This window comes from Larus michahellis, chromosome Z (assembly GCF_964199755.1).
Source record: "Larus michahellis chromosome Z, bLarMic1.1, whole genome shotgun sequence".
Taxonomy (NCBI): Eukaryota; Metazoa; Chordata; class Aves; order Charadriiformes; family Laridae; genus Larus; species Larus michahellis.
Window position 1 is genome coordinate 30,736,019 of NC_133930.1, and position 19,122 is coordinate 30,755,140.

Here is a 19,122-nt window from a genome sequence, read left to right on the forward strand (position 1 = left end):
GGATGCTTAAATTTGTCTATCCATCTGTACACTTTCTGGGTTTCCAAGGAGAAAGGGGAAAGGCAAACCAATGTAAATACCCCGTGGGTAGTTTGAAGTGTGCAAGTCTTCCCTGCTGCTTTGCATGTAAGAACCTCTCCATCTCAACTAAGGAGGTACAATAGGCAAGGCACCCACTCATTGCCCTTGGAGAATTTTTATTGGTTTAATTTGTAAAATTTATTTATTATCATGTCTTGTAAACATGTGTCTATTTTGGAGCTAGATGAACTCTGCAGGATGTATCTTTGCATGAGTGTGTTCAACATCTGTCACCTGTAGATAAATGTAGAAATTCATATGTGTGTGTGTGGAAAAAATATATGTACATATACACACATGTGATCCTTTGGCACTCTCTTTGTGCTTCAAAGGAGAATATAGACCTGCCTATCCTCCTACGTATCTCCTGCTTTCAGCAACACAGTCCCACGTGCTCTGGTACCCCAGACACTTTTTAGAGCCTTCCTTGAGCCAGGCATCTTCCTGATATCCAAACTAAATCTACCCTCTTTCAGTTTGAGGCCATTACTCCGTGTCCTATCACTACACTCGCTGAGAAAGAGTCCCTCCCAGTCCTTCCTGTAGTCCCCCTTTAGGTACTGGAAGGCTGCTGCAAGGTCTTCCCGGAGCCTTCTCTTCTCCAGGCTGAACAACCCCAACTCTCTCAACCTGTCCTCATAGCAGAGGTGCTCCAGCCCTCTGACCATCTTTGTGGCCCTCTGCTGGACCCATTCCAACAGGTCCATTCCTTCTTGCGTTGGGGACTTGCAGAGCTGGATGCAGTACTCCAGGTGGGGTCTCACCAGAGCAGAGTAGAGGGGCAAAATCACCTCCCTCGACCTGCTGGTCACACTTCGTTTGATGCAGCAGAGGATGTGGTTGGTTTATCTGGGCTGCAGGTGCACATCGCCAGCTCATGTTGAGCCTCTCATCCACCGGCACCCCTGAGTCCTTCTCCTCAGAGCTGCTCTCAAGCCATTCTCCACTCAGCCTGTATTTGTGCCTGGGACTGCCATGACCCAGGTGCGGGACCTTGCACTTACCCTTGTTGAACTTCATGAGGTTTGCACAGGCCCACCTCTCAAGCCTGTCCAGGTCCTCTGGATGGCATCCCTGCCCTCCAGCATGTTGACCATGCCACACAGCTTGGTGGTATCGGCGAACTTGCTCAATCCCACTGTCCATGTCGCTGACAAAGGTGTGAAACAGCACTGGTCCCACTGACCCCCGAGGAACACCACTCTTCAACAGTTCCACTTGGACATCGAGCTGTTCAGCACAACCCTTTCAGTGCGGCCATCTAGCCAGTTCCTTATCCACCGAGTGGTCCATCCATCAAATCCATGTCTCTCCAATTTAGAGACCATGATATCATCCGGGACAGTGTCAAACGCTTTACATAAAGCATCCAGGTAAATGATGTCTCTTGCTCTCTCCTTATGTACCAATGCTGTAGCACCATCGTAGAAGGCCACCAGATTTGTTAGGCATGACTTACCTTTGGTGAAGCCATGTTGGCTGTCACCAGTCACCTCCTTATTTTCCATGTGCCCTGGCAGATATTCCAGGAGGATCTGCTCCATGATCTTGCCAGACACAGAGGTGAGACTGACCGGCCTGTAGTTCCCCGGGCCTTCCTTTTTTCCCTTTTTGAAAATGGAGGTTATGTTTCCCCTTTTCCAGTCAGTGGTAACTTCACCAGACTGACACAGCTTTTCAAATATAATGGAAAGGGGCTTATCAGCTTCCATCTGCCAGCTTTGCACTAGCTAATGGAGTCTGCAAACCACTAAAAGTTACTTTTCTTTTTTTTTTTTTAATCATTTTAGGTTTCTTTAAAAGAAAGAGTGGTATTTACACTAGTTTATGAATAAGCAATGTCTGTGGGACATAGCAAGTTGTTGGCATTTGTGGTGAGGTACGCCCTCGGTTGTGTGATGCCTTTGCCTTGGTACACCTTCGTGTTGTGTTGTCTGCTCTGGAGATGGAAAAACTGCCCTTCAAGGGGGAGCTGAAGGATGGCTTTATGGCTGAGTATAGGCAAGAGACTAGAAATACGGTTTTAGGTCTCAGTTCTGCTACCATCTTGTGATTTCCAGTGAAGCACTTAACCTCTCCTGCCTGAACTCCCACTCGTCTGCTAAGCAGAACAGCCTTTTCCACTTCTTCAAATACTGATGATTACCTTCTCTATTTAGGCTGCAAATTTGGAACAGAGACAGTCTCTTATTATGTGTCTGTCTGGTACCTGGTAAGTATCATGCCTGGAATTTATCTGAGGACTAGAAACTGTGACAAGTCTTGAAATTTTTGGAAACAGACAAACCAGACTCAAAATGGATCCAGCTTCCTAATGCTGGCATAACATGCTTTCTCCAGAGATACAGATTTCAGTCCAGAATTGCAAAAGTGGAAATGGAGGAGGGAAAGGGAGTTCCTAACCTACACAGTGAAGTTCTCTTTTTTTTACTGGTATATTTGGTTTCCTAAGAAGGGAAATATTGTCTAGCTTTAATGTGAACCAGATCAGCTTGTTAGAACTTCTACCAGTGCTATTCACATGTGTCTCTGTGTGTGCACATGCATGTTAGTAAAGGTTTTTGCTCTAAAAGTCAAATTTGTGTGATTAGTGAATATTACTGAGGGGCCAAATTAAGGTAGCCTGGTTGTAAAAAATATGGAATATATAAATACAAAAAATTAATCATTGACTTGCAGGTTTTTTTAATGAAAACATTCAAATATCAATACTACTATTAAAAACAACACCAAATGTCCCTCTGTAAGAAGGAAAGTATGTTTGCTAGCAGGATTACAGCAGCATAATACAGCTGCATATTACTGCAGCATACACTTGTAGCTGCTCAGGTAGCTCTAACAGGTTATTCAGAGCTTTGTAGGTGAGGTATGTGCTGCTCCTTCGTCAGTTTCGTTCTCTCTGTGAGCAGAGACAATGAAACTCAAGAATTGTGGATTCTGGCTGAAGGCATGGGAAGGAGGGTGCTTTTCTTCTGCCTCTTCAACTGTCTACCGCATGCTTGTTTTCTTCACCTGAACTTAGTTTGTCTTTGGTCATGCTGGTCCTGTGTCACAGGTTGCTTGTCTTGGGTAACTCCCTGTGCTATTGCTCCGCTAAATCATTTTTATCACCTTCAGCAATGCTACTGAAGTTTCAGCAGAGGGAAGAAGATCACAGTCACTGTTGTCTTAAGTAAGCAATTAGGAGGAGCAATGGCAAGGAAAATCCTGCTCAGACCTGGATCTGGCGAGCATCTGGCTCAGAGGGAGTACATGGTTGATGTGTCACCCACTTCAGATTCTTCTAAGTATTTCAGCACAAGTTACCTAGAACTTCTGTTTCTCAGAAAACAGATGAAAAGAAGTTCTTGTCAAAAGGATGAGGTTCTTCCTGCCAAATCAAGGGCCTGCTCCAAAATGCAAAGGTTCTTGTAGTCATCATTTACTTAGCTGTAGCAATTTTTTAGCAATGACAGAAGAATATAATTTTTTCAATGTCTGTGTTCAGAGAAACAAGTGAGCTGTTTTAGCTGAACCATAATGGAAATAAAAATCAGGCTGAGGAAGATGTCCAGAATAGGAAATTACACCTCCCAGTATTTTTTTTTCTAGTAAATTGTTTGAGTAATGAGATACTGTGGTAGTCTGAGAGCAGCCAAAGCTGTCTATGCTGCGTTCCCATGTCTTCCCATAGAATACCTAGCATGGAGAAGCCCTGTCTTTGTTAGACACTTCATAATGCAGTGAGTTGTAAATTACTGACTTCTGTAACTGCCAGTAAAGAATCTTTCTTAATTCTGTGTTCTATAGGTTGATGTCCTCAAGGCTACAGCTCTACCCCTACTGAAGAAATTTGGAATTGATGGTGAAAGTCTGGAAATCAAGGTAAGACAATTTGTTCCTTTCTAAAGGAACATATTTCTAAAATTGCCTCTTGTTCCTGGCATGTTTTAAATGGCATATCTGCCACACGGTGATTGAAGATGTGGGGGAAGAGAGAGGCAAAGGCTATGAGTAGAGAGGGTAAGGAGAAAGTACTGACTTTTCTTAGTCTGCAAGAACTTTACAAGATAAGCATTTCACTTTCTTGTTCCTCTTCATTTAATTTCTTTTTCCTTCCACTTGATCTTCCTGCACCGTGCTTAGGGGTGGGGAGTAATAGTAGAATCTTCTGCCTCCTTCACCAGTAGAGAAGCTGGATCTGTGTTTGAGTGATTGAATTTTGCTTCCAGTTTGGAAAATACAGGAAAGAAACATTTCTTTAAAGAGTACACTCTTCACAGGCGCAATAAATCTGGGTGTAGAATAGAGATTTTTATTTTTTTTAGGCTAGAGAAAGAAACTATAGCCTTTCTCATTTAAAACGTTCAAAGTCCCTAGCTGCATTACCAGCCTTTGCTTGCTCTACCAAGCCCCCCTGGGTGCTTCCCCCTGCCCATGGCCCAGGACCCCATGTCATCTCCCTGGGACTGTCAGCCCCTGCTCCAGCAACCCCACAGCAGAACCAGTCCCCAGCTCCCCAAAGCCCTGTCCTGCCTGGCCATGGGCCACCCCAGCCAGACCCACGGGCCCATGTCCCATCCTATCCTTGTGGACATTGGCTGGGGCGGTGGGACAGGCTTGGGCTGGCCAGGCCTGTTTGTGGGAATGAGTTCATTCTGGTCCCCCATATACATACGAAGCATGAAACACTTCTAGGCTTTCTTCAGCAGCGAGGTACAGATTTGCTATTAGAGACCAGTCTTAAGCCAAGGTTGCCTTCTTGATAAAGGTGTTGGGGTTTTGTTTGTTTGGTTTGGTTTTGTTTTCCATTGAGAAGCCATGCCCTGCTGTACTTGAGAGAGGCGAGGAAAAAATAAATCAGTTTTTGCATATAGGTTTGGTGCAAAATCCATTTCTGCCTTTAGGATGTCTTTTTCTCACCTGTGTTCACATAATACCCCTACTGATAACATTTTATTATATGTGAAACAAAAGCTGTCGGTTTTGATTGTCTAAGTACATTCTTTGTGCTCTCTTTACTAACCTACTTTTTTTCCTCCATTACTGTTTCTAGATTAACCGGAGAGGAATGCCTCCTAACGGGGGAGGAGAGATAGTGTTTTCTTGCCCAGTGAGAAAGGTCTTGCAGCCTATTCAGTTCACAGACCCTGGCAAAATCAAGCGCATCAGAGGAACTGCGTATCCTTTTCTTTTACTTATTTTTTTCCTTCTTTTAAAGGAGTTTACCTTAAAAAAAAAAAAAAATAAAATTAGCCTCCAAACTTGAACTCAGAGAAGTGCACCCATGTTCCTGAACGTGTATCCAGATAACACAGGGTGACATTACACAGAGGTCTGATGCAACTAGATTTCAGGACCATGTCTGAAAACTGCTGTGTTCAGAATATTGCTCTTCAAAAACCATCATTAGACAAGTAAATAAATTTAAAACTGAACAGCACTATTTAAAATCTTTTCAATAGCAAGAAAAAGTTAAAATACCTTCCATTACGTAATTTAGCAGCACTAAAAGGAATCTTACCTTGTGTGTAAATCCAGTAGTAACAAATGTAGCTTTGTTATGCATTGAATATGTGGCATCTTGGTTGTTAATGAGCCTAGCAGAATGTTGGATGGGAGCTTAAATTTTAGTTCAGTTTGCACCTCACTACACACATGTGAACTGAGATTTTTTTCTTTTGTTATGAAGTTTGTTAGCTCTTCACTTTCAGTAGCACCATTGGAAATCAAAGTGGAGGAGGTTTTACTTCTGCACAAAGATAAGGGCACAAACTATTGTTGTAGACAATTGACTTTTACAAACAGAACTGCACATGTAGTTAATGTTTTGTTTGAAGGGGTTTTTTTCTTTATTTTTCTCTTGTGGTTTTTATACAGTATTTGTCATGAATCTGCTGTCACCATGGGAAGAAGGCAGAAATCCCTTACAGGCAAGGTATACTAAAGGTTGTATTTCATGAGCTCCTCCTCTCTCTTGGGCATTTGCCAACTTGTAGTTTAATTTCTAATTATAAGAATCCTAAACATGATCTGGCTTTGATTACTCAAAAAGAAAGCAGGAATGGGGGCAGGTTTCCTGTCAGAGGTGCAGACTTGCAGCCTGTTCCTCCTTTTACTTTGTGGCATACCATCGTAATTGAGTGTGAGAACAGCACGCCTTGACCTCTGTTTTCAGCCGTGGCATTTGGATCAGTGCAGCATTGCTAAGTGAGAGCAATTTTACTGGGTCCATATGCTATACAGTAACAAATGATTCAGCTCAGTGGTGCTTTTGGTGGCATTTGCCATGGTCTTTTCATGAAGAAAGTAATTTCCTTATGTCCCTGTCCACCTCTGTCGTAAGTAGTTAGGTCCTCCCTTCCTGTGTGAAGGAGGAAGTAATGATCATGACTTTAGTGACATCTTTGTAAATTGACATTAATACACAGTGCCATTCTGGGCCACTTTGACTGGATTTGGCTGATGTATGTGAACTACAGGTTTTTGAACTTCCTCTTTCCTTTAGGTTTTCCTGGGCTTTTTCTCAGGGATAAAGGTTTGCCTTTAGTAAGCCCAGTGAGAGGCATTTTAGTTTGGCCACTAAGTGGTCCTTCAAGCCAGTAGAAAACAAAACATCTGGAATGATAAGGTCTTTTATGTGTGCATTTTGTCCCTTCAAGATTCAACTGAGCATTTCTGCTTCCTCACAGCTGGGGAGCTTGTGTTGCAGCAACCTTTTATAGTCATCCAAAATACTGAGTACACCAGCTGTGCAGAATGGTCAGTTTTCTGATTATTATTTACTGATTTTGCCCTTAAGATCTTAAAGCGTTTGGTTTATCTACTCCGCAAGAGCATACGATAGAAATTTGTAAAAAAGGAAATTCCATCCTGCCAGCTGGGATTTTTGAGAGTGTGTTCCTCTGCATTGCTGTGTATGTAGTTGCAGATGGTGGTTAAATGTGCAGAGCATGAGTCTGCATCATAGTTGGGATGGAATTTGGAGCACAAGGTGCTTTGTACATTTGCAGATCTGTTGCGAATATCGCTGAAGCAGGATCTGAGTAAAAGAGCACAAAGGCCGTTCATCTCTTGTGTAATGTGAGGAGGCCTGTTGGTGTGAGCAGGAAGGTGTCTTCTCTGGAACTCTTATCCTCACATGCTGAGTGACTAGAGAACCCGATAGCCTTACAGCACTGCAAAATAGTTGGAGAGCGCAAAGATTTTGGGTTTTATAGCCCTTTAAAATTACTTTTTTCTTTTGGTAAAACATTTGTTTTTTATTTCATCTATGCAATTGCTCCCTGATAGCAATAGAAAAATAGGATTTCTTTTTCCTAATTCACAGAAACTTTACCTGTCAACATCTTTTAATCGTATATGAGGAGCAGAGCACACAGGCCTTCCTCCATCATAAGAAAACATACGGTGACAGAACAGCAGCTTAAAATTATTGAAGGTCATTTTTAAGATAGATGTTTACCTAATCATAACAAGCTGTTCTTCTGCACATGTTCTGTGTACCTCACTTCAAGGTATATCAGTGAAGACTGTAGAAAGCATTTAGGGACATATGCTTCCCTAAGTACAGGAAAATGGACCAGTGCTCATGAGAGGGTGTATTGGACAAAACCACTTTTTCTGAAATAATGCTTTGGGACCTCTTGGCCACTTTTGTCAGTCTCTGGTTTAAATTTCTTTTGTGACCACAATGAATTCCTTAGCTCGGAAATGTAGATACTCTGTCAGAGTGTCACCACAGATGGCAAACAGAATGGTGGAATCTGCAAGGAGCATCCTGAATAAATTCCTCCCAGACATTTATATCTACACGGATCACATGAAGGGAGCCAGCTCTGGAAAGTGAGTATCCAGTATTCACAGGGAACAGAAATGTAATTCTGCATTTATTCATCTGCTAGGATATAGTGATCTGTAATTTTATTGAATTTTAGACCATGATCTTCTATTTTGCTAGAAATAAATATTTCAATTCCAGGGAAAAAATGGAATAATTCACTACATACATTTGTATTACTTGTCATACAGGCATAGAAGTTGTGTGTTTTCTTAAACAAGGAATGTAGCGGCATCGTTACTGACACTACAGGCAACTTGAGCTCACTTCAGTTTTAAGCCTGTTGCTTTGAAGTGAGATTAAGATCAGAGGTGCCATGGTATGTTGTGAAAAACAACATTGAAACTTGACTTTACACCTTCTGATGGAAATGGTGGTATTAAGGATGGGACCAGACTGTTTTAGAAAGTGTCTGAGCTGTGTGGTTGTCTTCTGCTTTACCATTACATAAATAGCTGAAAGAGTGTCCTTTCACAAGTCAGGACTGGAAAATTGAGACATTAATTTACTGTACTTCCACAGATTTTGTTTGCCAGCAGAACACAGAATTGGTGGATGGGATTCAGGCTATTTTACTGATATCTGTCAGCTTTGTTGTCGTCTTGTCACTTTTCATCGAGGTTGAAGGAGTTCTGGATAACTATTTTGCTTGTCTTCTGTCTGTATGCTCAAATGCAAGCATGCACATTTTCTTTCACCATTTCTGCTTTTTAAATATTACCTCAAAGAAAACTTCTTAGGTTTGCAAGTTTACAAATCTAAAAATTGTTGACTCGCTTTTAAGTATTTTTCCACTTTTCCAATCCTTCATCATATTTAATATCCCAGGTTAATAAATATTGTGGCTCCAGACTGTTAACAGTGATCATAATTGTGAAAACTTTTCTGGGAGGTGTGGGGTTTTAGGGTCTTACTTTGTTTTTTATCTGTCTATAAAGTGGAAAAGTCAAATGAATTGGTGCAGCACGTTACATTTACTACTTGCATGGGTAGCTCGTGCAGAGGGATAAATAATAGCATGGGAAGAGGAACTGAATCCCTCTCCACCTTGCTGGTGCATGTAGCTTTCTGATGCTGCTGTGCTGTCACGTTCAGCATAAGTATGGCACCAGTAGGATTGCAGTATACCTGATACTAACATTGCGCCACTCTGGCAAAGCTTTTTTTATTGCCGGGTTCCTGGTGCTTGTGTGTGTGTGTGTCTTGGCAGAACAAGAAAGGAAAGCGATATGCCTTGTTGTTTCCAGTGCTGCCTCTGGTGATGAGTAAGACCAGCAAGGACTAGCTCAGCCCATCTGTGCTCAGCCCAAACCAAGTCCTGATTTCAGAGTAAAAGGGTTGAAATAGATACCTTCCACAGTGTGAAAAGTTTCAGAGAAAACATTATTTGACCATCTTCTGCCACCCATAATGTCTGTCTAAACAGAAAATTCCCAGTTTACGTTTTGAGCATTTGCAGCAGAAAGTTTGTGCAGATGCTTCCTAATGCTGTCTGCATGTACATGAGGCACTGGATGATTTTCATTTTTATTTAGGCAGATTGCCACATGCCACTGAACACTAACAAAATCTGCCAGTAGGTATAGTTATTAAAGGACCCTTGTGCAAAAAGAAGTACCTTTGACACTGTTCTTGTCTTGCTGTCTAGATCTCTCCCTCCTTGAGAGGAAGGAAAGGAGAAGAGAAACATCTTTAACATACCTTCTGTGTTGCTCAGCAAGTGCAGGCAGATAAATATGGGTGGGAACCACTGATATCGTTTCATTACCACCCTAATGAAATGCCTCTGGAGGCACTGTCATTTTTCTGCATTGGGAGTATTTGTGTATGTTGATGTTTGGGGTTTGGTTTTGTCATTTGTTGATGTTGGTGACATTCTTTACAGTTTTGGGTCAGTGGGACTATTTTAATTAAAAACTTTGGGTGGTGGAAGCAGCAGGAGTCCAGAACCGTGGGAAGCCAAGTTAATCTTATTTTGAATGGTTAGCTATTGGTGCCTTTTCAGACCGTATAAATAAGAGGATTTTATGACTTTTTTTTTTCTTCCTTACAACTTTCTGATTTCACAGCAAGCTGTACTTAGCCATCTGTGACTTCCTTGTAGCAAAAGTTTATTTACTCTCACAATAGCATTTTAGAGGAGCTTAAGCTCTTGAGTTTTTTTGTTTCTTTCTTCAAATCATATGTTCAGAATTCTTAAACAGTTGTAATGATTTGGATGGTGTTGAACTGAAAGTGAAAAGAAGCAATTGGAAATACAAATAATGTGGATCAAACTGGTTTTGTTTTGTTGTGTTTTTTTTTTTTTTAAATCTTCTGCTTGGTGTAGTGGCTGTGGTCTAATCTTGCTAAATATTGAAGCTTCCAGGGAAAAAGCTCGATCCCTATGGAAAGTTAGTTTTGGTTTTGAATGTCACAGAGAAGAAACTCCAGATGCCTTTGAAAAGGTCATCAAACACAAATTAAATAAATGTGAAGGACACTATTTTTTTTTCAATAGAGGAGGATATTTCTCAGGTTTGGATGTTTTATTTATTTTTTTCCTTTCTTTTTTCCTTTTTAAAGAGTTTATACCAGGAATAGCCAGGACAGTGGGTTTGGGGCAAGTGCTACTGGGTTTAACTTTTAAATACTGTTGTTAAGGGTTTTTCCAGAGTGAATCAAGTGTAAGGAAGAGGAAATTTGTCAGGAGTCACGATTCCTGGTATTGTCCTATGAGAAGAGCTGTTTGTGAGGAGGAGGCTGGCTGGGGGTAGTTCTTGGCTCTTTACTCTATTTTTGTCCTTAACTCAAATGCACTTTTCTCCCTTTCTTTCAGATCACCGGGTTTTGGCATGTGCCTTACTGCAGAAACCATCAATGGTACGATTCTCAGTGCTGAACTAGCCTCAAACCCACAGGGCCAGGGAGCAGCTGTGCTTCCAGAGGAACTTGGCCAGAATTGTGCTAAGCTGTTGCTTGAGGAGGTCTACAGGGTAAGCGGCCAATATGTTTTGTGTGTATAGCCATAGGGGAAGAAAGTAATGACATACTTGTAAAGGAAGAGGTAGTTTGGGGGCAGCCTCAGATCCAAACAGGGAAATGATCTGATGCTGCCAGTGTCTTCATCCAGGTAAGGAGTGGTTTTGGATGGTTCCATTAACAGTGTAAAGACTTACTGGGCCATGTTATTTCCTGTGTCCAGGAGATGTTACTGTGAATCATGGTACTGTCAGACTTTTGTTGCTTTCTGTTTGCAACAGAGTCAGTGCTCTTAAACTAGTGGTTTGAATGGGGCATTATGAGTGGGAGAACATACGAGGAAGAAAGGGAAAAAAACAAAGCAGCTAGGCCTCAATGATGCCTGCTTTATGGTGATGATGACAACAAAGTTAAATGTGCTAACGTCTGTTGGTTGCATGAGAAATCTGCTGAATGGTTTGTTGGAAAGGAGCTAGGACAGTGTTCGCATAGGAATATTAAGTGCATTGCAGTTTTCCGCAGTGTAATTTTTTTATATATTAAAATGTTTTTTATTTGTAGTGAAACTTCTAGTAGATGATGAGCTTTCAGTCTCGTAAATGATCTGGCAATTAGCATCATAGTGGGTTTCTGATTTAAAAAAGAACATACCTGCTTTTGTTGTGTATTTCCACAAGTGTTAAAATAAGTAGCTGTTAGTATGACAAAACACACTTGGCCTTTAGGAGGCAGTCATCTACAAATTGTACTCACTGTTTTTAAAAAAGTAATTGCTCTGAACTGGAATAACTTGATAAGACTTTTCAAAGTATTAAAAATGCCATTAATGAGATTCTGTATTAGGTAATTTAGTCAATTATAGAAATACCCTATAACCTCATAAACCACATCCATGCCTGTAGTAGATTTTTCATCTGTGCCCATGTTACCCTTTTCTTTCCCTGCTGCAAACCCTTCGATTCATCTGAATTACGAACTTGCCCACCTGTTCCAGTCTGCCATTAATATTTTGTCTGTGTTTATTCAGTGTGTCATGTCGCTAGAGGACTTTTCCCTTTCTAGCCCAGGGTTCTTATCTCATAGAAACGCCACAAACAAATATTCTTCCTGGGTAGAGTCCACACCCCTTGCATTGGAAAGTCCAGCATGCATGGAGAATGCAATCACAATTAGTGACTGGAACATCTGTCTGTTTCTACAGCTATGTAGTGACAAGTAGCTATTTTTATTTGAGGTGTGAATTGTAAAATCTTTCAGCTTCCTCTCCACCCACCCCCCCACCCCAAAAAAACCACCTAAAAACCAATCCGAAAACAAAGAACCCAAACCAACCTAAAATTTGGTACATTTGTTGCTTTGTGTAAACCTCTTGGAAAATATCTTTAGGTAGTCAAATGATTGGAGGCATCAAAAATCCAATTTCCACATAATTTTATCAGCAGCAATAGGTATTTTTTTCCTTTGAAAACCATCCAGCACTTGACAGATTGAAACTCGTGAGGGAATTAGTCCAGATATTATACTTTCTTCAGAGTCAGATATCAGAGAACTTCCAAAATGAAGAGGGCTGGAAAGGTCTGAAACAGGTAAATTTCTGCTTTAGTGCAGCCATTTGAATGTGATGAGTTAAATTCTGCAAAGCACCAGGATAGTGAGGGTCTTGGGACAACAAGAAAAAAAGCGTTTGAAGAGGAAGCAGCGTCAGGCAAGTCTTTGAATGGTAAAGTGATAGGCCATGAGGCTTCAATGTGTTTGAAGATCAGGTTTTGAGCGAGTGAGGCTGTTAGCTGTGGCCTGCTATAGTATCGCTGGTGCTCCTGGAAGGCTGTTTTGCGGGGGGGGGGGCACTTCAGTCCAGAAGTGATTGACAAGTTCTGGGCAGTGTACGGACTGCTTGTGGTTCTCAACTGCAGCAGCTCACAGTGGAAAAGTTCTTGTTGTTCTCATTTTTGGCTATTGTGCTGCTTATCCACTGGAGTGCTCAGTGCTTATTCAGTGTTCGTTAATTCCCTGCTCCCTCTGCCATGGGCAATATGGTGAGTTTTGTTCTGTAGTTTTCAGAATGCACATTTGAATTTATGTATGACACACATGGTCACACAGCCCGTCTTTCCAAATTCCTGGCTAGCACTTTCTCATTGCCTTTTTTTTTTTTTTTTTGGGGGGGGGGGACAGGGGTTGAGCTAGTGTTGACCTCAGAGAGAATATAAAAACACGTTGTAAAGCATGCAATGTTTGCTTAGTTTGGAAGATACTATTTATGTTTTTAAAGTTTCTTTGCCTATATGAGTTGTCTAGTAAACAGTAAAAATTTGGGAAATCTGTGCATGGGGCAAGAATAGGTTGCTCTGAACAGGCACTCTTTAAGTCCCACTCTGTTTACAGCAGCTACTCACTGAATACAGGGCTCAAGGGAGAATTTATCTCCCTATGTTTAGATCGTCTCTTTATGAGATTGTGTTTTTGCCTGTAGGTACTGTCCTGCAGGAGCCAAGGAAAGCTGACCAGAAAAGAGCATCCTGGGAGCACTGGAGATAATTCTCTGTAGAAGGGTTTTAGCTGTCAGGGTCACCTGCAAATCTGCTGGAGTTCATTACTGTTTAGAGGGGCCGAGGGACATCTGAAGTGTTTGCCTAATGCTTGCTATTATGTGAACTTTACCGCTGAGGAAATCTTAAGGATTTGAGTCTTGCTATGTCAAGTGCTAAATCGTCCCTTTTACTCAGCCTTCAAAAAGAAATGAAAGAGGGCATATGATTCTTGGAGCTTTTTTTATGTACCTTTGCTGATGGAAAAATGTCGGAGCTAATTGACTAATAATCAGTGGCACAGTGCTAGTTACACTGACCCTGAAAAAGGGAGCATGGAGTGGCTAGCATTGTCTTTACAAATCCATATGCAGTTCTCACCTAAGCTTAGTTGTAGAAGGCCAATAAGGATTTTCCTCTTGTCTTTGAAAGGCACGAGTTGTGGGAGCTTTATATAGCAGCTGATTGGCAGAATGGAAAGGCCTGGAAGAACTGGTGAAGGACTGAATGTTTATATTCCTTGTGGACTATGAGAAATAGGGCAGGATGCAATGCTTATTTAAGGCTGAGCTCTTAAATGAAAAAAGGTTGAGTTGTTAGGGGTGCTTCTTGGGGGATCAGGGCGGGTAAGGCTATTTGTTTTATTTAACTAGAGCTAAAATGAGTGAAGCATTTCGCTAAAGGTTTGATTTTCAAGATGGCCTTACTTCCGTGTGACAAGGATCTGCTCCATTCTTCTAAAAAAAAAAAAACAAAAAACCAAAAACAAACAAAAAAACCCCCAAAAAAACCTCTGCACTTGATGTAACTAATTATTGAGGCGTACAAATATGTACCATGCAGGTAAGGGAGAAAATTGTGTGTATGCCAAAATATAACCAAGACTAAATCAAAGCTGGGGTCAAGCTCAGAAGAAAAAGCCTCTTTGAAACACTGTTGTCCAATACCCAGTGTTGTGATATTTGTATGTGCATGTCAGCTGTGGTATTTGTATAACAACATTTCAAAATGGACGTGATTGTAAGTGATCTGTGTCTCTAATTATCACATCCAGCTGGATCTGGTTCTGTTGTCAATGGAAACAATAATGGAGAAACTGCATAAACTGAATTAATATGGACTAGAAGCTGCACCCTAGGTTGGTAACGAGTGCCAGCTATTTTGGAACAAATGTCAGTACTTTGGCTCTGACTTTGCCCATCCCATTTCTCATGGGAGGGTTGTTTTTTATTTGGACTCTTGAGTAAGTGGCAGGTGGATTGAGAGAAAAAAGTTGGCCTTCTTGGGAGTGGCGTGTCCTTCATTTGGCACGAGTTACTGTTCTGTCATCATTACATTACAAGCAAATCACTTAATTTCCCTTCTGGCAACTGCCCATGTGGGAATGGGCATAACAGCGCATAGCTAATGCACAACAATGATGACTGACTCACTGCAGCAAGAGAGCTTGTGTAAGTAGCTGGGACGTGATGGATGCATCATGTTTTGTTGTATTGTTTAGGACGTGGTTGTCTCCATGATGATTGAAGCTTTTGTATAAATTCGGTCATAAAAAATTAAATGTTTTATAATGTTTCCAGCTTTAGGAAAATAAAAACAAGCTCAGAAAATGTAGTGTTCATGCAAGTGACAAAGAATTGTTAACCAAGCTACAAATACAGAAAAGTCCTGTGTCGGGAATATTTGTTACCAAACTCTTATCTGCTTCTTGTACTTGTTTCAGATTGGTAAAAACAGCTGGTGAGAGCTGTGGCTCTAGATCACACCAGCAAATTTGGCAAGTACCCGTTTGCTCAAGACAAAGCACAATTTTTATCAGAGGGCATTAGGTTGAATGCACGAACTTCGCTTTGGTAGGGCAGGTTCATGCAGTTAAAAGGGCAAGGGTTGCTGTAAGACCATGTCACTAGGAGTTAGGTCATGGTAGTGAAAATAATAAAGATGTTTCCTTCATTGCGGTGTACCATTAGTTGCATGAAGTGCAGAGGCTTTTTTGAGAAGAATGGAGCCAAGAATTGTCACAGTGAAGCAAGGCCATCTTAAGGATGGATTAAACCTTCAGTACCTTCAATACAAGGATTAAACCTTCAGTAACTCTCCTTGGAAAGGTCCTCCTTTCTGACATCTCACTGAGTAAATGTGCTGAGGTTGTCGCATCATTGTGTTTCTTAATCTATGTAGTCCAAAATTTATTTTGCCCCTCCCTTGCCTTTTTGGATGGTGTTAGCTCTTAAAATGATGACAGGTTACTCCTTGCCCACAAACCTAACTGTCAGTTTACCTCCATTAGAGAAGTTGGTTTTAAAAGTATAAATTTTTATTTTTGCTCTCTCCAGAGAGCCTATTCAGAGGGCTTAGCATTAGGCCTGATCCAGCAGGAAACTGTTCACAGATTTCATGTGGCTGTGGATCAGGATGAATATGAGGACAGTCCAAAATAATGTTATGCCAGATATTTTTTCTATTTTCAGATATATTTTCTATTTTCACAGTAATAGTTGGTAAATTCTCTCTACGGTAGTCTTGACTGAAACTATCCCTTTTAATGTACATTCAAGCTTTGTAAATAAAGAAAGCCTTCCAAATCTAACTTACGTATGTATCATAGTTAACAACTTCCACATACAAAACAATTTACCATGCATGTACATGTGACTTACTACAGTCAAATATGTACAAGAGTATGTGTAGTGCTACATAATTTTATGCATGGCTCTTTCACGCAGCAATAAAAAAAAGAAATCTTCCCATTTTAAATATGGGGATAAGTGTTTTACCTTTAACCACAGAAGTTAGCACCAAGGGCTTAGGTGGATGTGTGAAGCAACTTCTAACTTGCTGGTTTGCACCTGCTAACTATTTGTCTGAATGTAACTGTATAGTTATCATAAAGTGCTGCAATTCATAGTATCTTCAAATGCACATGAACTTTAATACCTGTTTTCAATTTACTGCAAATAAATTCTTCACTGCTTATATTCTGTGATGTTAGAAGAGAGCAGGTTGGGAGAGATGGGAGGGATCTTTAATGTGACCTTGTTACTGGGTTTTGTTTTAGTTCTGTTCCTTTCCCAGCCTGCCATGTGAAATTAATTTGTCATTGTTACAAAATCTAGATTTCTATCTTTTTGGCCCTTGAAAATTGGGAGCGGTAATTCAGCCTTTTAAGTGTATCTTTCTCCTTCATTACTCTCCTCCCATCCCAATTTCTGGTTTGTACAGAGATTAATTATTAAAACATTTTGGGTTGCAGGGAGGCTGTGTAGATTCAACAAATCAGAGCCTTGCTCTGCTCCTCATGACCCTTGGACAACGGGATGTTTCCAAAGTCCTGTTAGGACCTCTGTCTCCATATACGTAAGTTGTTTTGTTCAGTTTAATTACCCAGTCTTGTTTAATTCGCTAGTTTTATTGCACAGCTATTTTTTGTATATGGAAGACTGCCTGTGGCTGTGAATAGAACGACTTGTACCCGTTTTCAAATGAGACGGGTGGTGTAAGTTACCTAGTGTTTATTTCTACACATTAGAAGATGATTCCCTTACTGTTCTGTTATTCCTAGTTGTGAGAATTGCAGAGGTGGGGTTTATTGTTGGTTCTTGGTTTGGATTGTATGTGTACATTGGTTTGCTTTTTGTTGCCTGGCATACACTACTGTGTCTTCCTAGTGATCTCTCTGTAGCTGTGGCATTAAATGGCATGTTTCAAATGGCTAGCCAAACGCTAAAGCTGTGATTGTCCATAGGAAAGAGCATAAGAGTTCAATTCATGGAGCTATGTGCGACCCCAAAGCTTTAGCCCTGTGAGGCAGCAGCTTTCTGTCTAGTCCTTCAGTCTCAATTATTACTAAAGCTTTGTCTGTGGCTGGTAGTGGTTCAGAGGATAGAAAAAGACTAAATCTCTTAGATTCCTAGTTGCAACACACAGGTTAGGGGAAGGGCATCCAGTATCAAAATTTTTTCATTTACTTTATCAGACTTACAAGTGATTGACTAGATCACAGTTATTCCTGGAGACTGAGCAGTTTTCCTTTAATCAAATGGAGGGAGGGTTGTTTATCTGACAATGGCATCAAATGATAAGAATATGAACTGTCCTTTTTCGGTTATCATGGTACCGGTGCTGTATACGTGAAAGGTACAGTACTGTGATAACTGAAGAATGGTGGTGCCATCACATGAGAGCTAGAAATTGCCTAACTGGTATTCTCAACCCCTGCAAACCCCTGATATCTTGGAAACAACATCAGATTTTTGAGGGGAAGACAGGGAAGCCTTCCATTTCACAGGGGTAAAGTAATCCCCTGTAAACTATCCATGTGAAAGGCTTACAAAGAATAGATTACAAAGAGTAGATATCAGTATTTGAAGTGTACAGTTAAGCATGTGAAACAAACCAATCACTTGTCATTGTCTAGTCTTTTTTTGGGTTGGTTTCGTTCTTTTTTTTTTGATGCTATGAAAATCACACAGGCGCACTAGTTTATTTTGTAAGCAGGCTGATTTCAAATGGGTGGATTGTCATTTCTTCAAAGCTAGGAGTGTGTGGCAGGGATGAAGGTCAGGAGCAGACATCCTGAAGCAACGTGTGTCACATGAGATCATAAAATCTGTAATTCTGTGAGAATCCATGACTCATCAGTCCTGCGAGGATCTACTCAGAGATCACTCCGCTCTCTGTGCAGCACCCCTGTGCCCTCGCTAAGGCAGTGTATAAAGGGCTGGGATACTTGGCTCCCAAGCAACTCATTAGATGCACAAGCTTTTGAAGCAAATTGCGGTACTGTCGTATTCCATTTCATTGCCCCTTTTTTTTCTTTCTTTGGGCTGTGACATCTCTGTATTTAACACTTTAACCCTGCAGAATCCGAAGCTATTTATAAGCCACGTTACGCTAGATTGGCTTCCCTATCTAGCACAATATAGCATGAATGTGACAGGTCAGCTGGTGGACGAGAGCACTGTGTGGGGACGTGATGCTTTGGAAAATGCATCCATCACAATGAGGCGATGTCTCCCAGATCTGTGTGTTTCCATGGGAGACATCCTTTGTCCCCTCTAACGGCATGGAGCGGGCAATACCATGAGCTGGGCTATCCTGAGTGGCACTGGGGATGCCAGTCCCCAAAAGACCACTTGACCCGTGGCCGTCTGGATTCCTTCCTCTCATATTTTGTCAGAGCTTAAAATCAAATACAGGGTGAAATGTTGCCACCTCGTTCACAGAGATCAATAGTGCAGGACAGGCTAGCATGCCTGCAGGTGAGCTGGCAGGAGCCAGGGGTACATGAAGGAGAGTGGTGGTGGCCAGCAGCTGCAGGTTAGGGCTGGCTGTCCCCGGCAGGACGCAGGGGAGCAATACCGGGGCTGCTGGCACTGCCAGGCTGTGTCCTGCCCTATTCTCAGGGTAGTTGAGCTGAGAAGGCATTGCTGGGGCACAGGTCTTCTCTTGCACGGATCTGTGGCCCTGACAGCAAGCTTAAGACGTGTGAAGTGGTTGTGTACCTTTCGGTGTTGCTTAGCAGGCTTCTGGGAAAAGATAAAACTTAGACTTTTTCAATCTCCCCCACCCCGGCACTGTTGGTAATACAATGGTTTTTTTTATTTGAAAGCAGCTGGCCCTGAGGAAAACCCGTGTGGCTCATGTTGCTATACCTGGGGCTAAGGAAAAGTGTTCAGCTCTGCCTTGTTCTTACACACTGTGTTTAGACACACAGTCCAAATTTCCAGCAAA

At 41.4% G+C, this 19,122-nt stretch overlaps 1 protein-coding gene across 3 annotated transcripts in view; it reads left to right on the plus strand.

Moving 5' to 3' along the window:
- The window catches only part of RCL1 (RNA terminal phosphate cyclase like 1), a 32,961-nt gene that overhangs the window by 5,465 nt on the left and 8,374 nt on the right, over nucleotides 1-19,122 (plus strand). For all 3 annotated transcript variants that reach the window (XM_074570826.1, XM_074570827.1, XM_074570828.1), the window contains exons 4-8: nucleotides 3,871-3,945; nucleotides 5,117-5,241; nucleotides 7,780-7,905; nucleotides 10,719-10,875; nucleotides 16,643-16,746. In XM_074570826.1, coding sequence (XP_074426927.1) covers nucleotides 3,871-3,945; nucleotides 5,117-5,241; nucleotides 7,780-7,905; nucleotides 10,719-10,875; nucleotides 16,643-16,746 — 587 coding nt within the window. The remainder of the gene's footprint in view (nucleotides 1-3,870; nucleotides 3,946-5,116; nucleotides 5,242-7,779; nucleotides 7,906-10,718; nucleotides 10,876-16,642; nucleotides 16,747-19,122) is intronic.